At 52.8% G+C, this 25,792-nt stretch overlaps 1 protein-coding gene and 1 non-coding gene across 7 annotated transcripts in view; both read right to left on the bottom strand.

The window, feature by feature from the left end:
• PIK3C2B (phosphatidylinositol-4-phosphate 3-kinase catalytic subunit type 2 beta) overlaps positions 1-25,792 on the bottom strand; it is a 77,654-nt gene that overhangs the window by 46,893 nt on the left and 4,969 nt on the right. For 2 of the 6 annotated variants that reach the window (XM_061381923.1, XM_061381921.1), the window contains exons 2-5: positions 6,411-7,431; positions 3,260-3,360; positions 2,507-2,691; positions 2,216-2,336 (exon numbers count right to left, since the gene is read on the bottom strand). In XM_061381923.1, the coding sequence (XP_061237907.1) occupies positions 2,216-2,336; positions 2,507-2,691; positions 3,260-3,360; positions 6,411-7,343 (1,340 nt within the window). In that variant the 5' untranslated portion in view covers positions 7,344-7,431. The other 4 variants (XM_061381922.1, XM_061381924.1, XM_061381925.1 and 1 more) reach the window with 4 other exon arrangements.
• On the bottom strand, positions 21,227-21,356 carry LOC133228288 (small nucleolar RNA SNORA3/SNORA45 family). Its single transcript, XR_009730151.1, has one exon. It is a non-coding gene; the product is annotated as a small nucleolar RNA SNORA3/SNORA45 family (small nucleolar RNA).

Genomic DNA, 25,792 nt, shown 5'->3' on the forward strand with positions numbered 1-25,792 from the left:
CTAACCCAGCCTAGGCTCCAGAGAAGGCGCTCTAGGGGGTCCCCAGCTGCTCCAGCCCCAAGTTGAACCGTGGTCAGAAAGGAAGCCCGGGAGAAGGGCAGACTGAGTCCCCCCTGCAGGCCAGCTCAGCAGGCCTGGGCCAGGTCCCAGCAGCTGGGGAACAGAAGCCGGAAAGGGACTTCCTTCCTCAGCAGAGCCGGGAGTCTAGGCCAGAAACAGCAAGGAGAGCAATGCAGAGGGCTCTGTGCAGAAGCCGACAAAGGGGCCCAGGCCCGCGGCCAGGACGGGCCGCTAGGACGTAAGTGGGCTGTCCACATCCAGAGGGGCCAAGCCTCAGAATTGGGCCCCCCTGCTGAGACTGGGTGGCAGCCGAAACCTGGAGGTGGGAGAGGCTGGGCCATGGGGCAGGGCTGGCGGGAGTGCCTGGGAGGAAGGAAGAGGTGGCGGAGGTGGGGGAGGCGGCAGGAAACCCAGCCTTCCCCTGGGACCATCTCAAGGTTCTTATCAGGGCAGCCGGCATCCTGGACTGCCACTCCCCCTCAGCGTCAGCCCCTCTGCTAGACAGGGGAGGAAACCCAGGGCCTCCTGGGAGCCAGCAGCTTTCTGGAGCTCCCAAGGGGCCTTCCCACCTCCACTCAAGGCAGATGCTCAGGGGCCTGGGCTTTTCTGTTACACGAGAGGAAAGAGAAGAGCCCTGGTGGAGGAGGGGCTCCTGGACCAAGAGCGATGGACACAGTCCCCGGGGAGCGTGCCTGACTTTCTCTGTGGAAGGCTTTCTTCTGCGTGCATTCAAGGTAGGGGGAGACAGGCCTGACCCTAGGACCAACCATCCTGTTCCACCTCGCCTGCGACATTCCCCCTGCGTCTTGGCAAGAAGTCAGCACCTGACCGCTTATCCACCACCTCTGGACTCAGGGGCTGAAGGACTAGGGGCCGTAAAGGAAATGGCAGTATCCAGCTGACCTGGATCCTCTCTTTGGACTGGTCCTTCTCTGGGAACGTTTAGGGATTGCTCATCGGGGTGTTCTCATCTATAACCCTTGGCGCATTTTACAGAAGCAGCTGAGGGCCAGAGTCTCACAACCCGTAAAAGGCAGCCAGACCCCAACCCGCTGTGCTCAGGTGCCCACAGTGCCCACTGCTCCTTCCGACAGTGGCAGGGGCTCTCTGCCAGGAGCCCCTGAGTCTGGGGCCCCTTTTATTCTTCTGGGGGAAAGTAAGTATACATTGAACTTCCCTGGAGTTGTGCCACACAGGGCCCTGCCCTCTTCTTTTCTCTGTTTTCCTGTTGAGGGCACAGAGACAGGAAGGGCCCACAATACCCCTGAGAAGCCAGCCAAGAATGGCGCTAGTCACAGATCAGGCATCCTTGCCTCTCGACCTATGTGGAAGGGAAGGAGCAAGTGGCGGTGTTCCCCGCGTGCCCCTCAGCCCCTCAGCCCAGAGAGGCAGCCTCTTCTCCCTGTTCCCAGCATCGGCTGCACCAGGCAGCCAGGGACGAGGGCAGCATGCGGCTAAAGCTTGAGGGGGAGGGCAGATCTCTCTGTTTCCTGATCCGCTGACCTCTGGCTGATTCTGCAGCCCGCCACACAGCCGTGCCACCCGAGGGGTGCAGCCCCCTCTCTGCCAGCCCAGCCCCCCAGAGCCCAGCACAGTGGAAAGAAGACTGGTCCCCATCAGACTTTCCAGTGAGGCTGTTCACTGCAGAGGGCGCTGAACGGACAGGCGCTGGAGGCGCGCCTCTGGTGGGGAGGACAGCCAGCCCCACATGCCAGCGGGGCAAGGGCTCGCCGGCAGAGGAAGGGGGAAGAGAGCAACTGTGGTTCTTACCCCTGGTCCCGTGGGGCACTCTGCCCAGTCCTCCTCCTGCCCCCGGCCGTAAAGACACCGCACAAGATCTAGGGCGGGGGCATAGCCCCCCACCCCCCCACACACATCTCTCCACGTGCACAAGTCTGCAGGCAGATATGCTCTTTGCCCAATCCCAGTTCCAAGCTCTTTCCACAGCAGATTTGTCTCAGGAAGCCGGCCAAGCCCTCTGGAAGACCGAGCTCCTGGGGAAAGCGCGACGTGGCTGAGAGTATGCCCAGAAAGCAGGAGTCCTGCCTGTGGCCAGGCCTTGAGCCCAGCGTGCCCCTGCAAAGCCCTCTCATGACCCTGCGTCCCAGAAGACACGTGCCACCTCCTGCCCGCTTGTCCCCACCCGCTCACTCACTTCTGCAGGAACTCCTCCAGCCCACAGGGCTTCAGCACAAAGTCACCCACGTCGACATCCCTCAGTTCATCACGGGTGTAGCACAGGGTCTGGTAGATGAGCAAGTCTACAGTGGAGGAGCCTGAAAGGGGTGAGGCGGGGGGGCAAGGAGGGGGTCACTGCGGCAGGCGGGGCTCAACCTGAGCCCCCTCGCCCTGCAGGCCCAGCACCAGCCAATGAAGCAGTTTGGGGTTTCAAAAGTCACCCCTGCCCCACCTCTGAGGATGCCCACACAGCCTCCCCCCAACTTACAGTTGCAGGTAAAAGTGAGCGGCTCCCGCAGGCTGTCGCACAGCACGGTCACCTTCAGGTTCACCTCATCCCCGAGGTGCTCCGGGCTCGGGGTGACAGCGCTCCAGACATACCCAGTGAGGGCGTAGTCCTGGACATCAGAGCCAGATCGGAGGCTGTGCAGGAAGAGAGGGGAAGACCTGTGCCTTCGGGAGACAGTGGCGGACAAGACGCCTGCTGGGACCTCCGTGCTGAGGCCCAAGGGCCCCTCCATGCCCATCCCGCCTGCGGCCCTCCAGGTCTTCAGGCCAGGATGGGGACAGTGGGGAAGCATCTCTGCGAAACCATGTTCTTGACACATTTGTTACAGTTGCAAAACGTTTCTCAAGCTGAGTTGAACATTAGGGACAGTTCTAAACAACACAGCTTTCCATAATAAGTTCCGAGGAATATTTTTCTGAATCCATTTCCTTTCTCTTTTAGCTCCAGATAAGATTACACCCTTTATCTCCATCTGGGGTATATTTGCTCCTAAGGGCAACTGCTCCTGAAGTGATTGGAAATACTTTGTTAGAGCCAAGTTTCATGAATTTTGTCCACAATGTGAAAATTCTAAGACTCCAAAACAGCCTACAAACACCGGTTGCAGGAAGCACCCCATAGTTATAATTGAGATCTATTACAGATGGCTCTTCTTCCTCCCTAGAAAGTTCTGAAAGGACTGAGTCTCCTCCCCGCCCCACAGCCCTCCCTAACCCCGTCATTAACTCTTACACATCCAGCATGTGGCAAAATGCAGCAACTTCCTCATCTCTCTCCTCTGAGACCTCAAACAGCTCGTGGCCATTGGCGACGGTGTGGGGCCGGGAGCCCACCTTTAAGAGAAGAGCAGCTGACTCAGAGCCTCATCATCCCCTTCCCACAGGCCGCTCCTCGATCTAAACTCTTAACCTCCAGGTGTAAAGGCTTCCTGGTGAGAGTGGCATATGTGGGACTTTCAGGAATATATTTATCTTCTGTCCTGGGAGACTAAGCGCCAAGTTGAAAAAGCAGTTGAAGCCTTGGCTGAGTTTGGAAGCCTGGATGAGATGGACGTGAATGTGGCCAAACCTCCTTCCGGAGACGCCAGTGTCTAGTAAGCTCAAGCCTGCAGGTCAGGCAGTGCCCTGCTTGCTGGACCCCGGGGCTGACTTTCTGGAGGGTGCTCACAGAGGCGTGGCAGGAAGCTGAGCGGACAGCTGTTTCCCCTATCCCAGAACGGAAGCCCATGGAAGCAGGTTGCCCAAAGAGTCCCCAAGGAAACGGGGCCCTGGGCAACACTTCAACATCCACAGCAAGCCCCAGGGACCCAACACAGAGAGAGACTAAGAGACCATAGATGGAGGCGATGACTCAGACACACGTGCCTTCCCGGTCAATGCTGTTTGAGGAATAAAGTGTCAAAGCAGCTTCCTGGGCAGGAAAGGACCTGCTAAAAGGGTTAGGTCCTTCTACTCTGCTGGTCCCCCACAGCTGGAATGTGAGGGAGCCTGCCTGAGCTCCACTTCCAGTCCAAGAAAACTGTGTGCCACCTGAGATTCTCAGCAGGACCTCCACCACGGGGCTGTCCAGTCATCCACGGAGAGTTTTAAAGCAGCCCTCCAACAAGACCTGTAGCACAGCCCCAGGGGGACGAAGTGGAGGAGGGGCTGGTGCAAGTCTGTCCTGACAGACCTGCCCAGAGCCCCGGGGGAGGCTGCCCCCAAGGAACGAAGTGATGGCGCAGATGGAGCAGCAGCCGGCATCGGGTAAAAGCGCCATTTCCGAGAAGCCGCGCACCAGTCTGCTCACACCAGCCTTCACCTCTCAGCCTGCCTGCCCCGCCCCGGGGCAGACGGCAGCAAGTGAGTTCCTCGTTTGAATAACCAGATCGCTTCCTCTGAGTGACCCTCGCTCACTGGCCTCGCCCCCTGGGCAGGCGTGGAGGGTGTGCAGAGAGGGGAGGGCAGCGTGGGGGCAGCTGGCATGGGAGGTCCCGGCCCTGCCAAGTTCGTGCTGTGTCCCAGTCAAAACAATAGTACCACTGTCAGCAGCTCACCCACAGAAGTGAGAGCAACAGAGCGACAGAGACAGGGAGGGGAGGGCAAGGCAGGGGGCAGAAGACAGAGTGGCCAGTGAGGGCCACTCAGGCCCTTTCAGTGCCACTCATGGGCTCCGTAAGAAAACAAAACAAAGCCACTTACGTTTGCCCGGCCGGCAGGCCCTGGGGGCATCGCCTGATGCTGGCCGGGGGCACCTGCAAGGCAGAGGCTGGCAGCAGGGATACCGCGCCGGCACTTGGAGCCAGCCGTCTCCTCAGCTGGCCCCGCAGGCCTGGGATGAGGAGGGTCGCTCCGGCTGGAGGCCCGGCGAAGGCGAGGAGGTGGTGTGGGCCGGGAGCCGGAAGGGGCCTCGGTCCTGGAGTGAGCCCCCGCACCAGGCTGGGGTGGGGAGGACCAAGGCCGCATGTCCCCCTAAGAACGGGCAGGAGCTCTGCTTGCCCTAGCTTCTTCAAGGAGACACTGGACCAAGTTTCCCCCCAGAATTCTGATAACACACAGGGGATGTGGGAAGGATGAGAATTGGGGAGGGGGAAAGGGAGCCACAGGGGTGCCCACCTACCAGGGTGGCCTGACTCAGTGCGAGCAGGCCCGGCTGTGTGAGAACAGACTCTCCCTGTCCCTATAAATAGCAGGAACAGCCCCACCTCTCAGAGCAGGGCCTTTAAAGAGCCTGGCTCCCTACAGCTTATCCCAGGAGCTGCCTCTGCTCGGGGGGACTCTCTTAACCAGCACAGGAAGGAAGGACCACGTGGCTCTTCCAGAGTCGTGGAGGATCCCAATTACTGGGACGTAACGTGGGAAAGCCCCAGTGTCCATTAGACAATGGGCTAGGAGAAAACAAGGATGGAATGAAGTGGAACGCCATTAGCACAGAAGGCATCTGCCAAGGGGTGCCTCTTGGCTCCTCCGGGGCCAGGGTTTCCAGGGCCCGAGGGTGAAACACAAAGCAGGCTTCAGGTCCTGCCCTGAAGGGGATGCTGCTGACACTTCTTAAACCAGAAAAAAACCTACCCTGTGCTTCTGCGTAAATGCTTTGCTATTGTATACTATGCACTGATAAAAGTGAAACTATTATGGTCACACTGCATACTTTTTCTAAATATTTTCACTGCAAAATGAGACGGATGATGGTGATGATGGCACAACAACATGAATGTACTTAATGCCACTGAATTGCATACTTACGACTGGTTCAAAGAGATTTATGGGATGTATATTTTATCCCAATGAGAGAGAGAGGCATGCGTGTGCGCGCACAGAGGACAGGGAGGAGACAGACAGCGGGGCAGAGAGGCAGAGACCTGGAGAGAAGTGGGGGAGAGAGTACAGAGAGAAAGGGAGCGAGCACAGTGGAGCTTTGGGGTGAGAGGCAGCAGGGCTCTGCACCAAGGCTCATCACGCAAGACACTGAGAGGTCTGGCCAGGACGCGCTCCCCGAGCGCCGAACATCGGTCAGGCTCGGGACTCAACCCCATCATCACGCAGCACTTTCGGCCGAGCAGAAAGTCAGAAAGCAGAGGCCATTCGGCCATGGAGTCAACGCTGCATCTCCTCACCCCAGGTCTCCCCTTATATCACTAAGCGGGCATTCAGAAACGCCCACACCCACAAGGGCCGCTTGGCCGGGACACACGAAACTTGGCCCTGAAAAGGAGCTCCCTCTCCTGGCGTCCCTCCTCCCTTCCCCAGCCCGGCCTGGGGCACAGTGGCAGAGGCAGAGGCAGGAGTGCACGGAAGGGGTGAGGGTGGAGCAGACGTGCATTTGGACAGTGAAGAGGAAAGAGGGACTGTTCTGTTTCTGAAGGACAAGGGAACGGGCACAGAAGAAACACAGAGGTCCTCACCGGGGCTGCAGAAATGCGGCGGTTCTTGCCGGGTGTTGCGTTTTTCCGGTTGGCGCAGCGGGAGGCGTATGTGCGGGGGGGCACCTGTGGGGGCATGGTCTTGCTCCGGGCCACGGGCTTCCCAGGAGTGTCCTTGGCAAAGTCCAGGGGCCCCCGACCCTCCTTCCAGCCCCTGGTGGCATCCCGCAGCATCTCTGCGTCGTAGGTCGACTTCAGGTTCAGCCGTGTGATGGCATCGTTAATGCCGTCGTAGTCCACGGAACCCAGCGGCCGCCCCGGACTCCCACCTCCCAGCTCCTCCTCCTCTTCTAGGATCCCGGGCCCCAGCAACTTGCCTGGAGGTTGTTCAACTGAAGAGAAAGTGTTGATGTCACTGGGCTGGGAAACCTTGGAAGAGGAGGGGGACCCCTTTCTGGGAGGCAGGGGAGGAGTATCCCAGATAGAGACTCGGGGAGGCAGAGGAGGCGGGGACAGTTTCTTAGAAGAGTCTTCTCTGTGCCTTGGTCCTGGGGACAAGGAGAGCCCCCCATCTGAACCATCAAAAATGTAGAGATAGTCTTCGGCCAGGGAGCCTTTGGGCCAGGGATCTGGGCCAGGCTGGGAGCCCCGGGAGGTAGAGTGGTTGGGCAGCCCTTCCTGTGGGGAGACTGAGTTGTAATTGAGGGTAGGATCGGAGCCAGAAAGACCGCGTAAGAGCTTGAGGTCCTTCCGCCTTCCCGCTGGCTTGCTGTAGAAGTCCAGAACAGGCTCATCCCAGCCGATCAGAGAGGGGTCTGCGTTCTGCTTTGCCCTGCTTTCCTCCTTGTCGTGCCGAAGCCGGGACAGCGCGTCGTACTCCATCTGCAAGGCTTCAGCCATGGCCAGTTCTTTGCGGCTGATGCCCACCGACTCCAGGGACTTCCAGTGTTCCCCACTGCCCTGAGTCGAAGACATGGTGAGGACGGGGGACAGCGCAGACGAGGAAGTTGTCTACTTCATGGCAACGTCCGGTCTGCAGGGTTGTGGCATGGTGTCTGGGCACCTGCAAGGCATGGGTAAAAATATCAGTCATTAGGTCTCAAAAACAGATGGGTCAGCAATCTGACTGGGCGCTAGAATCTGGGCCACTGCCTGTTTCTTGAGTGCCTACAACAGATGGAAAGAAACAGAAAGATGAAGAAAAAAATAGAGAGACACCAGGCCAACTTTATGTATCTATTACACCCATCCACCCTTCCATTCATCCATGCTATGCTATGCTATGCTAAGTCACTTCAGTCGTGTCCGACTCTGTGTGACCCCATAGACGGCAGCCCACCAGGCTCCCCCGTCCCTGGGATTCTCCAGGCAAGAACACTGGAGTGGGCTGCCATTTCCTTCTCCAATGCATGAAAGTGAAAAGTGAAAGTGAAGTCACTCAGTCGTGTCCGACTCTTGGCGACCCCATGGACTGCAGCCTACCAGGCTCCTCCACCCATGGGATTTTCCAATCAAGAGTACGAGTGGGGTGCCATGGCCTTCTCCGTCCATTCATCCATACATTTTGCTATCTCTGGTCCCTAAATCCCATCCTCATCTCGCTTACAGGTTCCCCAAGGAAAGAAGGAGGCACCTTGCATCAGCAAAGACAAAAAGATAGAGACAAGGGCTCTTCAGTCGATTGAAAGACAGCTCTCCAATATGAATGGACCTAGAGATGACCCTACTAAGTGAAGTATGTCAAACAGAAAAAGACAAATTCCATAACGATATCACTTATATGTGGGGTCTAAAATATGACGCAAATGAACATATCTATGAAACAGAAAGAGAGGCACAGACACAGAAAACAGGCTTGTGGTTGCCAAGGGGGCGGGGTGGGGAAGGCTTAGGCGTTCGGGATTAACAGACGTATCAAAACCTGGAGACAACCCAGTGTCCATCAGCAGGTGAGTGGATTCAAAAATGTGATGCGTCCACACAGCTGAATGCCACTCAGCAACAAAAAGGAATTCATTACTGATACATACAGTAACATGGATGAATCTCAAAATAACTATGCTGAGAAAAACAAGTCAGACCAAAGATTATGGGTATGTAGCGTTCCATTTGTATAAAATTCTGGAAAAGGAGAACTAATCTACAGTGAAAGTGCAACTGTCAGTCGCTCATTCAGTTGTGTGGACTCTTTGCGATCCCACGGACAGTGGCCCGCCAGGCTCCTCTGTCCATGGAATTCTCCGGGCAAGAGTACCGGAGTGGGGTGCCATTCCCTTCTCCCAGGGATCTTCCCGACCCAGGAACTGAACCTGCATCTCCTGCTTTGGCAGGCAGATTCTTTACCACTGGCCATATATATGTATGTCAAAATTTATAAAGTTGCGCACTTTAAGTATGTACAATTTACTGTATGTACATACATACTATATGTATATGTACATACTATATGTACAATTATACTTCAATAAATCTATAATGAAAAGTACAATAAAGCCCTATGAAACAACTAGTCAGACTGCACTGAGATCCTCCCAAAATACATCAATACAAGCAATAAAACAAAACTAGCCAACAGGTAAGACCCGGGTGCCTGATGAAGGGAAGGTGTGCCAAAATCTTGATTTCCCTCAGCCCTTAGGAAACCAGACAGGAAGATCACACACACACATGCCTGGCCAGCTGCCTCTGCCATGAGAAGCCCTGTTCATTTACTCCAGCTTTGTCATCCTTCTCCTTCAGGTGCCGTGGGATGACACGGCATGAAGACATGTTCGTGATGACAAGGTTAGCCTGGCCCAGTGGTTCTCAACCCTGGCTGCATATTACAAACACTGGGGGAATTCTTAAAAGTACTGAAGCCCAGGTACTTTCAAGAGATTCTGATTTAATTGGTCTGCAGTAGGCAGTGGTATTTTTAAAAACTCCCTAGGAGACTCTAAACTGTAGCCGAAGCTAAGAACCACAGACCTGTGTGTGTATGTGTGTTTCAGATTAGGTTGGGACAGCTGAGTGTGAAGTAAGTCACTTCTGAAGCTTCTCACCAGCAGCTGAGTTCACCATTTCTAAAATTATCAAAAATCCTTCATTTTATTGTACTGCTTTGCCCAGCAAGTTACAGACATACGAAGCATGTCCTTCATGATAAGAAAATTGAAAACATCAATAGAAAATAAGTTCAGATAGGTGCACGGTGGCAAGTTCCATCACACCCCAAATGAGTTAGGGCAAGAGCATCCTTTACATGCAGCCCCCTCCCAGATCCTGGAGCACCCCTTAGGCACCGGCTGGCTCCATGAGTCTTGGAATGTATTTCCCCCAAAATTGAGTAGCACAAGCTCAGTTTCAGGGTATGCAAAAACAGCTCTCTGCTGCTTCCTGTGTCTGTTGTGTTTCTCCACCCTTCAACATCTCCTTATAGACTACGTTTTATCCACAGAGGAAGAGAGTCATGCTATTTAAAATTCCAAGGAATCGGATGAGCAGATGGAGATACCCAGAACTTGGCTGCCCAGAGACGGGACACTAGACCCAGGAAAAGGAGGCCCATGCTTTTGATAGGAGACAAGAGATAAACGCTCAAAGCTGAACTGAGCTTGTGCTGTGCTTAGTCGCTCAGTCATGTCCAACTCTTTGTGACCCCGTAGACCGTAGCTCGCCAGGCTCCTCTGTCCATGGGGACTCTCCAGGCAAGAACACTGGAGTGGGTTGCCATGCCCTCCTCCAGGTTTAATCCAGAGAATGGCTGTATTTTTAGCCCCACGCTGGAACAAGCATAGTAGTAAAATGGCCTGGCCTGGCGCCGCTGTGAAGAGAGAAACTGAGGCCATTGGAAATAATCTCTCTCAGCGTCCTGCCTCTCTTGCCCACTAACTAACTGATCCACACCTGCATTCAGCCTCCTTTTCTCCTGTCGGCCTCTGGAGAAGCAGTACCCCTCCCGCTGACTTAGAAGCCTCCTGGGCACTTGCCCCACCACCGGGTCTCCTCCACACACGCTCCACAAACTCCCCGCCCCTCTCCCTGACTTTCAGCTCTTCCCCTTAACTGGCTCACTCTCTTCAGCACTTAAACATGTTCAAGCTTCTTCTGGCCTTAGAAAGAAAGAAAGAAGAAACAAAAACCAGAAGCCTACACACACCCTAATCACCTTGGCTTCCTGTCCTTCAGCTCATGCCCTCTCAGTGCTCCCTTCCCTTCCCAGCCAAGAGCAGAAGACACACGGCACTTCTCAGGTCTCCATTATTGGCTCCTCAATTCACTGCCACCTGCCTTCTGCCCCCGGCATTCCACTGGAATGCCCCAGCAATAACGCCTAGGCTCCCCGCTTCACAGAGGTTTCTATCTGCCCAGACACCGCTGCTGCCCTTGGCTCGTGGAGCATTCCCCTCTTCCCATGCCCTCGACCCGCTGCCTCCCATGACTCTCTTTCTTCTCGTCTTCCACCGTTGTCCTCCTCTTCCTGTGTCCACCCCTGCAATGCTGGCGTAGGCGTGGGACTCCATCCTCCACCTCAGTTGGCTGACACTGGGCAGTCTCGGTCTGTTTCCCACTCATACAAGGTGCGTGCTGATGGCCCCAGATGAGTCTCTCCCCCCTCAAGTCGCTATGGCCACCCATATCTCAAGCCCAAACGCCCCAAATGAACGACCACATCCGCATTTCCTTCCCACAGCCTTCCCTTTCCTGGTTCCCCATCGCCGTGAACGGCACCACTCAGTCACCCAGGCTAGGCAGCTGATGGTCCTCCTGGATCCTACCTTCCTTTTACCCCCGTCCAGTCACCAAGGCCTGTCCTCTGAGTTCTTCCCAAATCGAGTCCCTCCTGCTATCCTAACTGCTGCCGCCCTATTTAGACCCACACCTTCTCAGCTGGGCTATCGTAAGAGCCTTCTAACAGTCCTTCCTGCTAACCTTTCCCTCTTTACCACTTGCTCCCCAAAGCAGCTTGAGGGTTCTTTCTAAAGTGTAAATCTGATCATCTCACTCTCTGTTTAAACCCCTTCAAAGGCTCTCTATTTGATTCCTTAACAAGGCCTTCATCACCAGCCCACATCTCCCTCCCATCTCCAACCATTCATTACTACCTATTTGATACCTCTGTGATTCTATGCAGTATCTTCCTACTCCAAGGTACCCTTCCCAACTGCCAGTGTTCTTCGCTTATTTGGTTCTAAATGCTCAGACTTTGCTCAGACATCAGGTTCTTCAGGAAGCCTTCTCCGGATCCCCAGGTTGAATTAAGGGCCCTATCTTCATGTCCTCAATATGCTAAGTCCCTTCAGTCGTGTCTGACTCTTTGCAACCCTATGGGCTGTAGCCCACCAGGCTCCTCTGTCCAAGGGATTCTCCAGGCAAGAATACTGGAGTGGGTTGCCGTGTCCTCTTCCAAGGGATCTTCCTGACCCAGGGATCAAACCAATGTCTCCTGCATTGGCAGGCAGGTTCTTTACCACTAGCACCACTTGGGAAGCAACTTATATATACCTCAAATATCAGCTTAAATTATTTATCCAAAATTAAATGTGTATGATTCTGTTATCCCCCAACTAAGCTCAAGTTCCAATATCACCTCATTTCCACTGAGAAAAAATGCTCCTGAACTGGAACATAAGGGTAGAGCTTTCTGATGGTAAGAATTTTCAGACACGGAGATAGGTGGTCAGGATACAGATGGATCCTTCCTTGAGGATCCTTCAAAGGAAGGACTGGGCTTCAACTAATAGGACCAGGTTTAGCATCTGTAAATGCAGGTGGGCAAATGGACAAGACCACCGCACAAAATGCCCTCCAGCCCTGGGACTCTTTGATTCTGACCTATTGATTCCCTTCAGTCCTATTGATTTCTCTTGATTCCTCAGAGGACTCCAAAGTTAGCCCTAGAAAGAAAGAGAAGAAAGCCCCAAGGGGGAACTTCCTGGCAGCCCAGTGGTTACAGTTTGGCGCTTTCACTGCTGAGGGTCCAGGTTCAATTCCTGCTCCAGGAACTAAGATCCCAGAAGCTATGTGGTGTGGCCAAGGGAAAAAAAAAAATGCCCAAGGGAGATCCAGCAGGCCCAGCTCCTACAGCTCTTTCCAAACTGGAATTCAAATGCAGAAAGCTGAGCTACCCCTCTCTAACCACCAGCCCCCTGGCTCCCGGCCAGGACGCCACCAGGCCAAGCAGAGGAGGCCCAGCCCGCTGACAAGTCTCGTGTCCAGGGCCACACCGGCAGCTGCCTTCCAAAAGTGCGGTGCTCTGCTCACTCTACTGCGGACGGGCACGTGGTGCGCAGGCAGGACCGGGAGAGCCATCCCCCAAGGTGGAGTGAAGGTTCAGAGCTGCAGCAGGCACGGGGGAAATCTAGGGAAAGAGGGAAGGCAGGATCCCAACCACCTGGAGCTAGAGGGAACTGGCTTACACTGAGAACTCGTTCCTGAATTTCATCCTCCAGGAGGGGTGTGGATACACAAAGTATTTTAAGAATCAGAGTCTCATGTTTCTTGCCTCCCCCATTCTCTTTCCAATTCAGTTCCCTCCCTGCCAAACTCTGCTGGGTTGACAAATTCCCTATTCCTTGAGTCCTCAAGGGCTACTAAGGATTCTGTTTTAAAAAAAAGAAGAAAGAAATATACATGATGTAGGTCCCAGGAAAGAGCTGGGATAGAGGAGGACCAGGGGCTTTGCTACTCTGCAGCTCATCCAGGAAGAGAAGTCAAGGGCCAAGACCACTCTGTCACAAACTGCAAGGAGCACCCAGACACTGTACTCTATGAGACTGACATCGTCTACCACATCAAAGAGAGTGGTGCCCCCTGGAGTTGTGCGCCGTGGTGGCCCCAGCTGTTTTCTCTTCCAGTATCCATCTCTCAGAAAGTAGATGAAAACCATCTGAAAGACCATTTTTAGCCAGTTACCCTTCACCTGCATGCACTCATTATTAACATTTCCCCACATTTGAACACACTTTCTCTGCTTAACATTTGAAAGTAAGATGCAAGCACTTCACTTCTAAATACTTTAGCCTGAATCTCTACAGAAGACCTAGGCCATTCTCTGAGGTAAACACAATGTCAGTTAGCATACCCGCAAAATGTTAACGCTGACCCGATAAAATTACCTAATATAGGGCCCACATTTGAATGTTTGTAATTGCCATCTGGTAAGTTTTTCAAACATACAAATTCCTGGCCCTTCTCCTGGAGGGTTTGATTTAGTGGGGTGAGTCCCTGGACTCTGAACATTTCAAAGACCCTCAGACAATTCAGATGTGCAGATCTGACACCAAAGACTAAGGTTTCAGAACCACCAGGAGTACAGGAGGGAACTGGGGAAAGGGACCCGGAAGAGCACCAGGCAGTCAGCTGGTGAAGGGAAAGGGGTTTATGGCCAAGCGGGTTGGTGCCAGGGTCTAAGCAGCACCAGGCACCAAACTCAGTTCACACAGCTGCCAACAGATGGCTGGAGGTCAGGGGGGAGGAGGCCGGTGCGAGCAGAGCCACACAATGGTTCAGAGTCAAAGGGTGGGGAGAGAGGAGAGGGCACTCCCTGCAGCGAGCTGACTCTGTGCAGGGCCTGTGCCAGAGAGGGCGGGGCCCCAGGGGCCAGCAGTGACTCCAGCTCTGGGTGGAGAGGGCTTCCTGTTGCCTCGATGGGGGGCATTGTATCAGAACTGCCCTGCTTGGGACAGACTAATGAGCCTGGGTACTCTCCCCACATCCTGGGCCACAGAGTGGAATCTAATGGGTGTTGAGTACCAGCTATGTGCCAGGCGCCATACTAGACCCAAATATTCAGTTGACAATGGCACAATTCCAGGAAGCTTACGATCTAGCAAAGGTGACAGATGTATCATAAATAATTCAATCCCTGCCTGAACCTTGCCCATCTTGGCCCATCTTCACCAAGCAGGGGCAATGGAGAGTTATCAAGAAAGGGTGAAAAATGTGCAGTCTCAAGCCCCTGTCTTCCCTAAGATGACTCAGTTCTAGGGCTGCCCTAGGAGACCTTCCACACCACCTCTTGGGACAGAATGGGTCAAAGGGTTGGAGGCCATTAAGGCTTAATCCCTTTGGCTCACAGAGTTTTCTTTTCTGAGAGGACCCTCCCCCTAGCCATGCCCAACAGCCACACTTATCCAGACCCCCATTCCAGTGGTTCTGCAGCCAGGGACCCATCGCCCACCCCTCAACCCACACCCTGCTGTCCTGCTCCACATCTCCCTGCCCACAGCTCCAACAGGGAAGTCAGTGTGCCCTGTGCCAGGAACCTGACTCCTCCAGCAGGGAGGTATAACCAGAAGTCAAGTAGGTCAGCTCTCCGCCTCAAACAGATATGCAGCCGATCCCTGCTCCCGTAATGAAAACCTACAGGTTTTATACAACTCTACAGGCTGCTTTGAAGTCAGGCCCAATCACTGAGTAACACACACCAACAAAGTCTTTCTCATTAACCGTGTTCTCTCGGGGTGGTTCTCACTCAGTTCCAAATGTGGAAGAAAGAGACTTGCACTTTCTTCCTACTCACATAGCCCCTCTCCAGCACCCTCTTAGCCAAATTAAAGCAGTCCCATGTAGCTCAGTCTTTGCTGCTGGACTTACTTTCCATCTCTCTCTCCTGGGCCTACCGTGAATTCTCCACCAATCTGAAGCCAAAGTGGACCCAAGAGCCCTAATAAAAGGCTCTCTGGTCCTAAGAGAGCAGAGGGTCAGGAGGCCGTGTGACCCATTACATCCGTCAGGTTTGCATTCACAGTCCCCAGTCCCTGCTCAGAAACTGTCTGTGCAGCAGGTTCCATTCAAACACACACACATATGTACACGTGCACACACATGGAATCCCTGGGGCTCAAAGCTCCTGGCACACACCCTGTAGACATGGGGTCTTGGTATTAAGAGAGTCAGGGATGGAAGAGGTGAGGTGGCAGCTCATGGCTCATCTCAAAACTTTCCAAGAGCTGCACTGTTACAGACGGCAGGGCCCAGGACCAGGAGCTGGCAGTCAGCTGAATGGAACATTTGGCAAAAAGGAAAGAAAGGTCTTGGCAGCATGTGAGTTTCTAACCCAGGAACCATCCCAGGAGCCAGAGCAGCCACACCTCCCCTCTGGGCCACGTTTCCCAGTTTCTCTGCTGCCTGCCCTCCGCTCCAAGGACCAGTCCTTCTAGTTCAGATCAGTTCCCACCAAAGTGCACTCCAACCTACCTACAAGAGAAAAACCACCTAACGTTTCCAAAATCTAGGAAACCTCAGCCTCTCTGAATCTACTGTAGGCCCCTGAAGCATAAAGGAAGCCCCTCAAGGAGGGGGATATAAGAAAGTGGGTGGAGGTGGGCACGGGGACACAGCAGGCTTTCCCAGTGCCATTTGCTGGCTGCAGCTGAGAGCTCCTGCAAGATTAGACTGTTGCCTGACACCTCCAGCTGAACCTCCAGTCTAGCTTCCCCAGCTCATGCCCGCCGGAATCCAGTTCTCCAGGATTCTTGCGTGGGCTGGGAAAACTCCCTAGAGGAGGCCAGCCCATTAAGCAAAATCCAGAAAGCAGGTCACAGCTGTTCCCATCCAGCCAAGGCACCGAAGTGAGGACCCAACACACCAGCAAGGCTCTGCTCTGCTTGGAGGACTCACCGGAAGGGAGAGATGACAGGTGGTGTCACTCTGGCTCACGGCTCCAGTGCAGACTCCTCAAGTCCTCACAAGCTGGGCAGGGCCAACCCATCAGAGTCTGCAGGGAAGAAGAAGGGAGCGCTGAGCAGCATCGCAAATGACGGCCCATGCCCACAGCAAGAGGATGGGGAAGTATCTTGGGGTAACCACCGAGGCATCAGACTAGCCAGAGTCAACTGAATAACGCCAGTGAGACCATACTCCACAAGAATGGCATCTTTGCTGCGGATCAACTCTCTGATCTGCAGGGAGTGTCTCCAATTCATTCACTTATAACAATTCTTCAGTTGTTTTCTGGTAGCACCTTTCCTGGACATCTGAAAGGCTGTCTCCCATCTCCATGACAGGATCCGCCTGTCTAATAGAAATGAGTCGAATGAGACCCACGAACAGTCAGTGCATTTGCCCCGGCTCTCACCGCAGAGTGGGAAGGGCCCGTGACCCAGTGTGGAGAGGCCACACGGTGCTGTTGGTCCTCAGAAACAAGCCTGCTCCAGCCCCGTGCACCTCCCCACGAGGACACGTTTGGCACTGATGATGGCCAGAGCCCGGGACGAGAAGCACCTGGGGGCTCGGTCCCCAGAACGAGTCCACAAAGTAGAGAAGGGGAGCCAACAGCCCCCACGCCGTGGTGCCGCCTGTGGGGAGGGGCAGGGCAATGGCTGGAAGCCCGAGCTGAGGAACCAGAGGGCAAGCCAGGCTGTGTGGGCAGCCGACAGCCACCTGCTTGGCTCAGAGAAGGGTGAAAGGAAGTCGAGCGGAAAAAGCCTGAGCCAGTCACCCATGGGAACCTCGGAGGAGTGAAGACCGGCCCCCCACGCCGTCCCCAGGGAGAGCTCCTTCCCGCCCTCTCGGCAGGGAGGCTCTGCACCTCCCTCCGCCAGCTCTGACCGCTGTCTCTCTGCCACCACAGTCCCTAACCCAGCAATCCTGACAGGCTGTCTGAATATCTTCCATTAGTGCTAGTTCCCCAAATCAAGAAAGTCCCCGATAGACTGCAGTCACTCCCAGGGGCCCAGAGCCACAGTAACCACACAAACTGCACACGTGCCCACCCGCACGCTCCCACCCACCACACACCCTCCGACTCACCCCCCCCTCAGCAGCTCCCTGGGGGCAGAAGAAGCCAGCCTAGACAGCTGAGGGGACAGTTCTAGTGCTGCTGGCAAAGAAGCCTAAGAAAAGCAGCAGGAAGTTGAACCCGAAGAAAAGGAAAACGGGGCCCCTAGGTTCCAGGGCCCTTCCCTGTCCACATTCCAGGGTGCGGGGCCAGGCTGGGCCAGCCAGGAAAGCTCGCAGGAGGGCGACGCCAGGGAAGGAGACCCCAGACACAGAGCCCTGGAGCGCCTTTGCCCAAACAAACCTGGTCAGCCTCAGCGGCGGCTGGTTATCCCCTCAATCAATGGAGAACCCTGGGGTCCTCACAAACCAGGATGGGCAAGGGAAGGGGTGTCAGTTCCCAAGTGGCCCCCTTCTTTCAGACGAGAAACACACACACACCACACACAAAACACCACCAAACATCTGATACTAATTTATTCAGGAGTGTCAGAGGGACGTCTGTAGTTAAAAAGCAGAGTCTGGGGAGAAGGTGCTCAACCTAAAGGAATCTGGAAGTGGAAAAGGAAATTGCAAGTGGCACTGGAAGAAATTATCCATGAGAAGGTGGAGGATCAGATCTCTGACACAGGCCTTGCCAGTCCTCCCCCGGTCCCAGCTCCCGACCTCTCCAGGGCACAAGTTCCCCTAAGCACTGTCCAGGAGGCGGCCTGACCCTTTAAGTCACTGACCCCCCGATTCTTGGCCTTGGCTGCTGTTAGCCTGGCCTCACCCCGCAGCCATGAAGTCCCTCTCCCCTCTTCCTGGTAGCAGACCGGAAGGATATCCTGCCCCGGGTCAGCCAAGGACACAGAACCCAGGAGGAGACCAAGGGTTCCGTCTCACCAAGGTCAAAGGAGAAACCCCACTGCAGATGCAGGGCCCTAAGAGGGAACTGGGAGATGAGATCCATCCCCAGACGGCCTCCCAGTGTTCAGAATCCCCAAACCACAGTGAAGGGGACACCAGGGAGGGGGCTGGGAAGTGGGCAGAGATCCTGATGGTGCCTGATTGCAGGGGATCCCAGCCGGGCCTCCCCTCCACCTGGTCACCCCCTACCTAGCCCTGTCACAGTGGAGGCAGCTCCAGTGCCCGGGCCCTACTGGTCCCACCTGACCCTTAGGGCCTCAAAAGCCATGAGTGCAGCTGGAGGCGCTTTTACTCCTGCTTTCTCTCTCCTCTTTTCACCCCAACTCAGGATCCTCAGAAACCTTCCCCGGTCAGCTGTTTCAAACTTGCCTTACTTCTTTTACGCTCTCAGTGTTTCCTAAACATTCTGATGCTGTGTACATGACATGACATTAGAATGGGGCACGAGAACAACACCTTTGTCTTAGATGGTGTTACAACAACCATTCTGCATCTCTGCACATGGAGGGGTCAAGATTTCTTTCCTAAGTAGGAAGTAACCCAGGCGGTGGGGGAGTAGAGGAGGAGTCCTGTCAGTTTCGGCGTTGCTCTGTACACGCCCTAATGCCTTTTTCCCATCTCCTATGTCTGCAGGTCAGGAAGCAACAGTTAGAACTGGACGTGGAACAACAGACTGGTTCCAAATAGGAAAAGGAGTATGTCAAGGCTGTATATTGTCACCCTGCTTATTTAACTTCTATGCAGAATACATGAAACAACAGACTGGTTCCAAATAGGGAAAGGAGTACATCAAGGCTGTATGTTGTCACCCTGCTTATTTAACTTCTATGCAGAGTACATCATGAGAAACGCTGGGCTGGAAGAAACACAAGCTGGAATCAGGATTGCCGGGAGAAATATCAATAACCTCAGATGTGCAGATGACACCACCCTTATGGCAGAAAGTGAAGAGGAACTAAAAAGCCTCTTGATGAAAGTGAAAATGGAGAGTGAAAAAGTTGGTTTAAAGCTCAACGTTCAGAAAACGAAGATCATGGCATCTGGTCCCATCACTTCATGGGAAATAGATGAGGAAACAGTGGAAACAGTGTCAGACTTTATTTTTTGGGCTCCAAAATCACTGCAGATGGTGATTGCAGCCATGAAATTAAAAGACGCTTACTCCTTGGAAGGAAAGTTATGACCAACCTAGATAGCATATTCAAAAGCAGAGACATTACTTTGCCAACTAAGGTCTGTCTAGTCAAGGCTATGGTTTTTCCAGTGGTCATGTATGGATGTAAGAGTTGGACTGTGGAGAAGGCTGAGTGCCAAAGGATTGACGCTTTTGAACTGTGGTGTTGGAGAAGACTCTTGAGATTCCCTTGGACTACAAGGAGGTCCAACCAGTCCATTCTGAAGGAGATCAGCCCTGGACTTCTTTGGAAGGAATGATGCTAAAGCTGAAACTCCAGTACTTTGGCCACCTCATGAGAAGAGTTGACTCACTGGAAAAGACTCTGATGCTGGGAGGGATTGGGGGCAGGAGGAGAAGGGGACGACAGAGGATGAGATGGCTGGATGGCATCACCGACTTGATGGACGTGAGTCTGAGTGAACTCCGGGAGTTGGTGATGGACAGGGAGGCCTGGCGTGCTGCGATTCATGGGGTTGCAAAGAGTCAGACACCACTGAGCACATCATGAGATGTGCAGAGTACATCATGAGAAACGCTGGGCTGTAAGAAGCACAAGCTGGAATCAAGATTGCCCGGAGAAATATTAATAACCTCAGATATGCGGATGACACCACCCTTATGGCAAAAAGTGAAGAGGAACTAAAAAGCCTCTTGATGAAAGTGAAAGAGGAGAGTGAAAAAGTTGGCTTAAAAGTCAACGTTCAGAAAACTATGATCATGGCATCTGGTCCCATCACTTCATGGGAAATAGATGGGGAAACAGTGGAAACAGTGTCAGACTTTATTTTTCTGGGCTCCAAAATCACTGCAGATGGTGATTGCAGCCGTGAAATTAAAAGACGCTTACTCCTTGGAAGGAAAGTTATGACCAACCTGGACAGCATATTGAACAGCAGAGATATTACCTTGCCAACAAATGTCCATCTAGTCAATGCTATGGTTTTTCCAGTGGTCATGTATGGATGTGAGAGTTGGACTGTGAAGAAAGCTGAGCGCCAAAGAATTGATGCTTTTGAACTGTGGTGTTGGAAAAGACTCTTGAGAGTCCCTTAGACTGCAAGGAGATCCAAGCAGTCCATCCTAAAGGAGATCAGTCCTGGGTGTTCATTGGAAGGACTGATGCTAAAGGTGAAACTCCAATACTTTGGCCACCTCATGCGAAGAGCTGACTCATGGGAAAAGACTCTGATGCTGGGAGGGATTGGGGGCAGGAGGAGAAGGGGACAACAGAGGATGAGATGGTTGGATGGCATCACCAACTCGATGGACATGAGTTTGAGTAAACTCTGGGAGTGATGCAAAAGGAGGCCTGGCGTGCTGTGATTCATGGGGTCACAAAGAGTCGGACAGGACTGAGAGACGAAACTGAACTCATGTCCCACTTTGCACAGGAAGTTCCAAGGGAGACAGAGGCCAAGGCTATACCCAGCGTAGGGACTCAGTTGCCCACCTGGCTCAGTGAGGCACACTCACATCCCACCAGCCCCACCGTCATGGAGCCCTTGCTCCTGTGACCCTCACTCAGGGTCTACAATAGGGTAGCAATAGTCAGAGGCTGTTCTCAGCAGAGATTAGCTCCATGCCTGCAGCTGGATGAGAGAAGCCAGAACGTGGCCATATGTGCAGGCACAATGGAGCTAACCATCCATAACTACCTTGCTGAAACACCAATACAATGCATGTAAACATTATAAATCCGTCAAATTAGTACCCCAAGGATATGTCCACTGTCCTGCCTGGAGTGAGGTTATCATACTTTATTCTGGTGAAAACAAAGCAAAGGTGGGGGGGGGGTTGTACTAGGGGTTGACAGAGAGGAAGGCTAAGTGAATATGTACATGCATGTTTGCATGCTAAGTCGCTTTAGTCGTGTCTGACTCTGTGCAACCCTATGGACTGTAGCCCGTCAGGCTCCTCTGTCCATAGGATTCTCCAGGCAAGAGTACTAGAGTAGGTTAGGACCTGACAGCTTCTACACACTCCTATACCACAGGGCTCCTAAACAAATAGTTATTACCATCTCCCTAAGTTGTGGGCACTAATCGATCTAACAGTTGTGTAACAATCTGATATATGTTACTAACCTGGTGACTGACTATGCCATAAGGGTCACAGTCAGTGAATAAGGTCAGCAGTTACTCTTCAAGGACTCTAGCACACTAAGGCAACAGCTGATACCCAAATGTGACCCTAGCCTCAATAAGTGAATATAAGTATCAAAGAAATGGAAGGAAGGAAACAGATCTTTCCCCCACCCCCACCCTATCTGGCATTCTGTGCCAGGTATTGTCTTGTTTCATCCTTATAACAATCCTTAAATGTTTATATTATTATCCTTACTTTACGAAAACAGGAAATGAATTGAGTAATTTGCCTAAGGTCACACAAGTAGTAAAAGAGACTAAGTCAAATGGTTATAAATCAATTATACGTCAATAAGCAAATAATAAGGAGAAGGCAATGGCACCCCATTCCAGTACTCTTGCCTGGAAAATCCCATGGACGGAGGAGCCTGGTAGGCTGCAGACCATGGGGTCGCGAAGAGTCGGACACGACTGAGCGACTTCACTTTCACTTTTCCCTTTCATGCACTGGAGAAGGAAATGGCAACCCACTCCAGTGTTCTTGCCTGGAGAATCCCAGGGATGGGGGAGCCTGGTGGGCTGCCGTCTATGGGGTCGCACAGAGTCGGACACGACTGAAGCGACTTAGCAGCAGCAGCAGCAAGCAAATAATAAAATAAAATTTAAAATAAATGAGTAAAAGCTAAACTGAATCTTGTTTGAGGCCAAAATTGTTCGAGATCTTTTTCCCATTCTGTTATGGAGACCCAGGAATATCACATTTTACCAAATGTTCAAGCTGATATTGGTGACTATTCTGGTATACTGCAGTGCCAGGGAATCCTGGAGCTCTGGTCATGTCATTCGTCCAGTGAGAAACTCTGTCTCTTCCCTTCCCCACACCAAGTCCCAGCCCAGTCCCCTGCATGCCCCCCAAAGCGCTGATGGTCATTAACCATTCTCCAGGGCCCCACGCTCTCCCACAAACTGTCACTCATGCACGTGCCCTCTGGAGCACTCCTTCGCTCACGCGAGCGGCCTCTGGAACATTTCTTCGCTCACGCGAGTGCCCTCTGGAACACTCCTTGGCTGATGCGAGTGCCCTCTGGAACACTCTTTCGCTCACGTGAGCGCCCTCTGGAGAACGTCTTCCCTCAAGCGAGTGGCCTCTGTAACACTCCTTTGCTCATGCGAGCACTCTCTGGAGCCCTCCTTCACTCAGGCGAGCGCCCTCTGGAGTACTCCTTCGCTTAGGCGAGTGCCCTCTGGAACATTCCTTTGCTCACGCGAGTGCCCTCTGGAACACTCCTTCGCTCACGCGAGTGCCCTCTGGAACCAACTACTTCCCTTATGCAAGTGCCCTCTAGAACACTCCTTCGCTCACGTGAGCGCCCTCTAGAGCACGCCTTCGCTCATGCGAGCGCCCTCTGGAACACTCCTTCCCTTATGCGAGTGCCCTCTGGAGCACTCCTTCGCTCATGCGAGTGGCCTCTGGAACAGTCCTTCGCTCATGCGAGTGCCCTCTGGAACACTCCTTCCCTTACGCAAGTGCCCTTGGAACACTCCTTCGCGCATGCGAGTGGCCTCTGGAACACTCCTTCGCTCAGGCGAGTGCCCTCTGGAACACTCTTTCGCTCACGTGAGCGCCCTCTGGAGAACGTCTTCCCTCAAGCGAGTGGCCTCTGTAACACTCCTTTGCTCATGCGAGCACTCTCTGGAGCCCTCCTTCACTCAGGCGAGCGCCCTCTGGAGTACTCCTTCGCTTAGGCGAGTGCCCTCTGGAACATTCCTTTGCTCACGCGAGTGCCCTCTGGAACACTCCTTCGCTCACGCGAGTGCCCTCTGGAACCAACTACTTCCCTTATGCAAGTGCCCTCTAGAACACTCCTTCGCTCACGTGAGCGCCCTCTAGAGCACGCCTTCGCTCATGCGAGCGCCCTCTGGAACACTCCTTCCCTTATGCGAGTGCCCTCTGGAGCACTCCTTCGCTCATGCGAGTGGCCTCTGGAACAGTCCTTCGCTCATGCGAGTGCCCTCTGGAACACTCCTTCCCTTACGCAAGTGCCCTTGGAACACTCCTTCGCGCATGCGAGTGGCCTCTGGAACACTCCTTCCCTTATGCGAGTGCCCTCTGGAGCACTCCTTCGCTCATGCGAGTGGCCTCTGGAACACTCCTTCGCGCATGCGAGTGGCCTCTGGAACACTCCTTCGCTCAGGCGAGTGCCCTCTGGAGCCCTCCTTCCCTCAAGTGAGCGCCTCTGGAACACGCCTTCACTCACGTGCGTGCCCTCTGGAACACTCCTTCCCTCACAAGAGTGCCCTCTGGAGCACTCCTTCGCTCATGCGAGCGCCCTCTGGAGCACTCCTTTGTTTATGCGCGTGCCCTCTAGAACACTCTGGCTTGCCTGACCTGCTCTTATGTTAGAGCCTTCTTTCATCTCCTATGACTGAAAGTGACTTTGCTCCCTTTCAAATGTCTGTAAAAATTTTAATGCATCCCGTTGTATTTATATTGTTTGGTATTACCCTACTGGTGATTAGAATAAAAATAACTTGTCCATGTAGGTGGGGCTTCCCTGGTGGCGCAATGGTAAAGAATCCGCCTGCTAATACAGGAGACGTGGGTTTGATCCCTCCGTCAGGAACATACCCTGGAGTTGGAAATGGCAACGCATTCCAGTATTCATGCCTGGGAAATCCTATAGTCCATGGGGTTGCAAGAGTCAGACACGACTTAGTGACTAAAAACAACAACAACAAACATCCATGTATGTGGTTTATAACTACAAAACACTTTATAAATATAAGCCCATTAATCTTAAGGAAAAAATTACCTCCTATTTGTCTTTGTCTTCCCCACAATGCTCAATACAATGCTTTACACACAGGCAGAGTTGTTAAACACGGTGTTCTGAGGGTGCTCTGACCAACCTAGAGAAGAATTATCACTTTCCTGTTGTAGCATCAGGGATTCTGAAGCTGGATAAGGAAGGCAAAATTGTAATTGATTTTTCCAGGTTGATACCCAATAGCATGTATTAGGTTCTCAGAATTCAAGTGTCCCCCAAAATGTTAAGTACTCTAGTCTTAGTTTCTATACTTTTTAAAGAAATGCTGCCTTGGGACAACCATAGGACAACTGACTCATATTGAGCTTACAGAATTACCTTCTACATAAAGCTCATCTGTTCACTTGAGTTTTTTGGAGTATAGTGTGGTTACCCCAAAGTCAGGGACCATGTTGAACTCGTTTATATTCTGAGGGTTTAGCACAAACCTGCTACTGGAAGATGATAAAATTAACTGACCACCACCATCTACTGAGTCCTTGCCATGCATCAGATACTACTCCTGGAAATTCATTTGGTCTGTCTTCTTCCCTGCTGTGCACTCAGGTTCACCATGTGCATTCAATGCATAATGGGTGATGGATGAATAAAAGATAAAATGCAAGCTCCTCCAATGCTGCTGCTGCTGCTAAGTCGCCTCAGTCGTGTCCGACTCTGTGCGACCCCAGAGACGGCAGCCCACCAGGCTCCCCCGTCCCTGGGATTCTCCAGGCAAGAACACTGGAGTGGGGTGCCATTTCCTTCTCCAATGCATGCAAGTGAAAAGTGAAAGTGAAGTCGCTCAGTCGTGCCCAACTCTTCACAACCCCATGGACTGCAGCCCACCAGGCTCCTCCGTCCATGGGGTTTTCCAGGCAAGAGTACTGGCCAAATTAAACTACACTTCCTTTACCTCTCTCACCACTTGTTTCACTCCCCAATCCACCCCAACACCTACTCATTGTTCAGATCTCAGCTAACATTTCATTTCCACCAGGAATTCTGACCACCCTAAACACCTCATTTATGAATTCTTTAAGCATCCCATACTATAGCCTACTCATTCGTCTATGTTCTCCACCCAGGAGTAAGTTCTGGAAGGCTGTATGTGCTAGACACTGAAAGCACCTAAAGTCATTAGTATGCACTCAAAAAACATCTGTGAATGAACAGATGAGCTCTTTTTAAACATTAACTGACAAGCTTCCTTGCCTCTGTGATCACATCTTCTTCCACAGATGACTTTAAGAAGAACACTTGCTGCTGTCACCTGACTCTTGCGGAAGCCCCATCTCATTCAGAACCTGGGCCTCACTGACATTTTTTCCTCACAGGTGCCTCCAGTGCAGCATAGAAACAACCCAGGTTCTAGAGGCATCTTGACCTACATTCAATCTCTGGCTCTTTTCTCATTAGTTGTACAACCTTAATCTTGGTTTGAATCTAAACCTAAGCTGAACCTCAGTTCTCTCATCTGCAAAGGAGAATGAGACAATTTCATCATCTATTTCCTCCAAGGATTGCAGTGGGGGTGGGAATTAAGGTTTGAAAAGCTACAGGAAGACAGACACTCAGTGCTGGAGGCTATTCTTTTTTATCATGCTTTGCTTGGTATTTTTATCATGCCTTGCTTGGTATTTGAACTTTTTCTCAAATGGCTCCTTTTTGCCTTCCTTGTTGGGACCACCTACAACAGCGTAACCAAAATTGCACTTCAGAGAACTGACAACCCTCAGGGAGCCACTC

Source organism: Bos javanicus, chromosome 16 (genome assembly GCF_032452875.1).
Source record: "Bos javanicus breed banteng chromosome 16, ARS-OSU_banteng_1.0, whole genome shotgun sequence".
Lineage (NCBI taxonomy): Eukaryota > Metazoa > Chordata > Mammalia > Artiodactyla > Bovidae > Bos > Bos javanicus.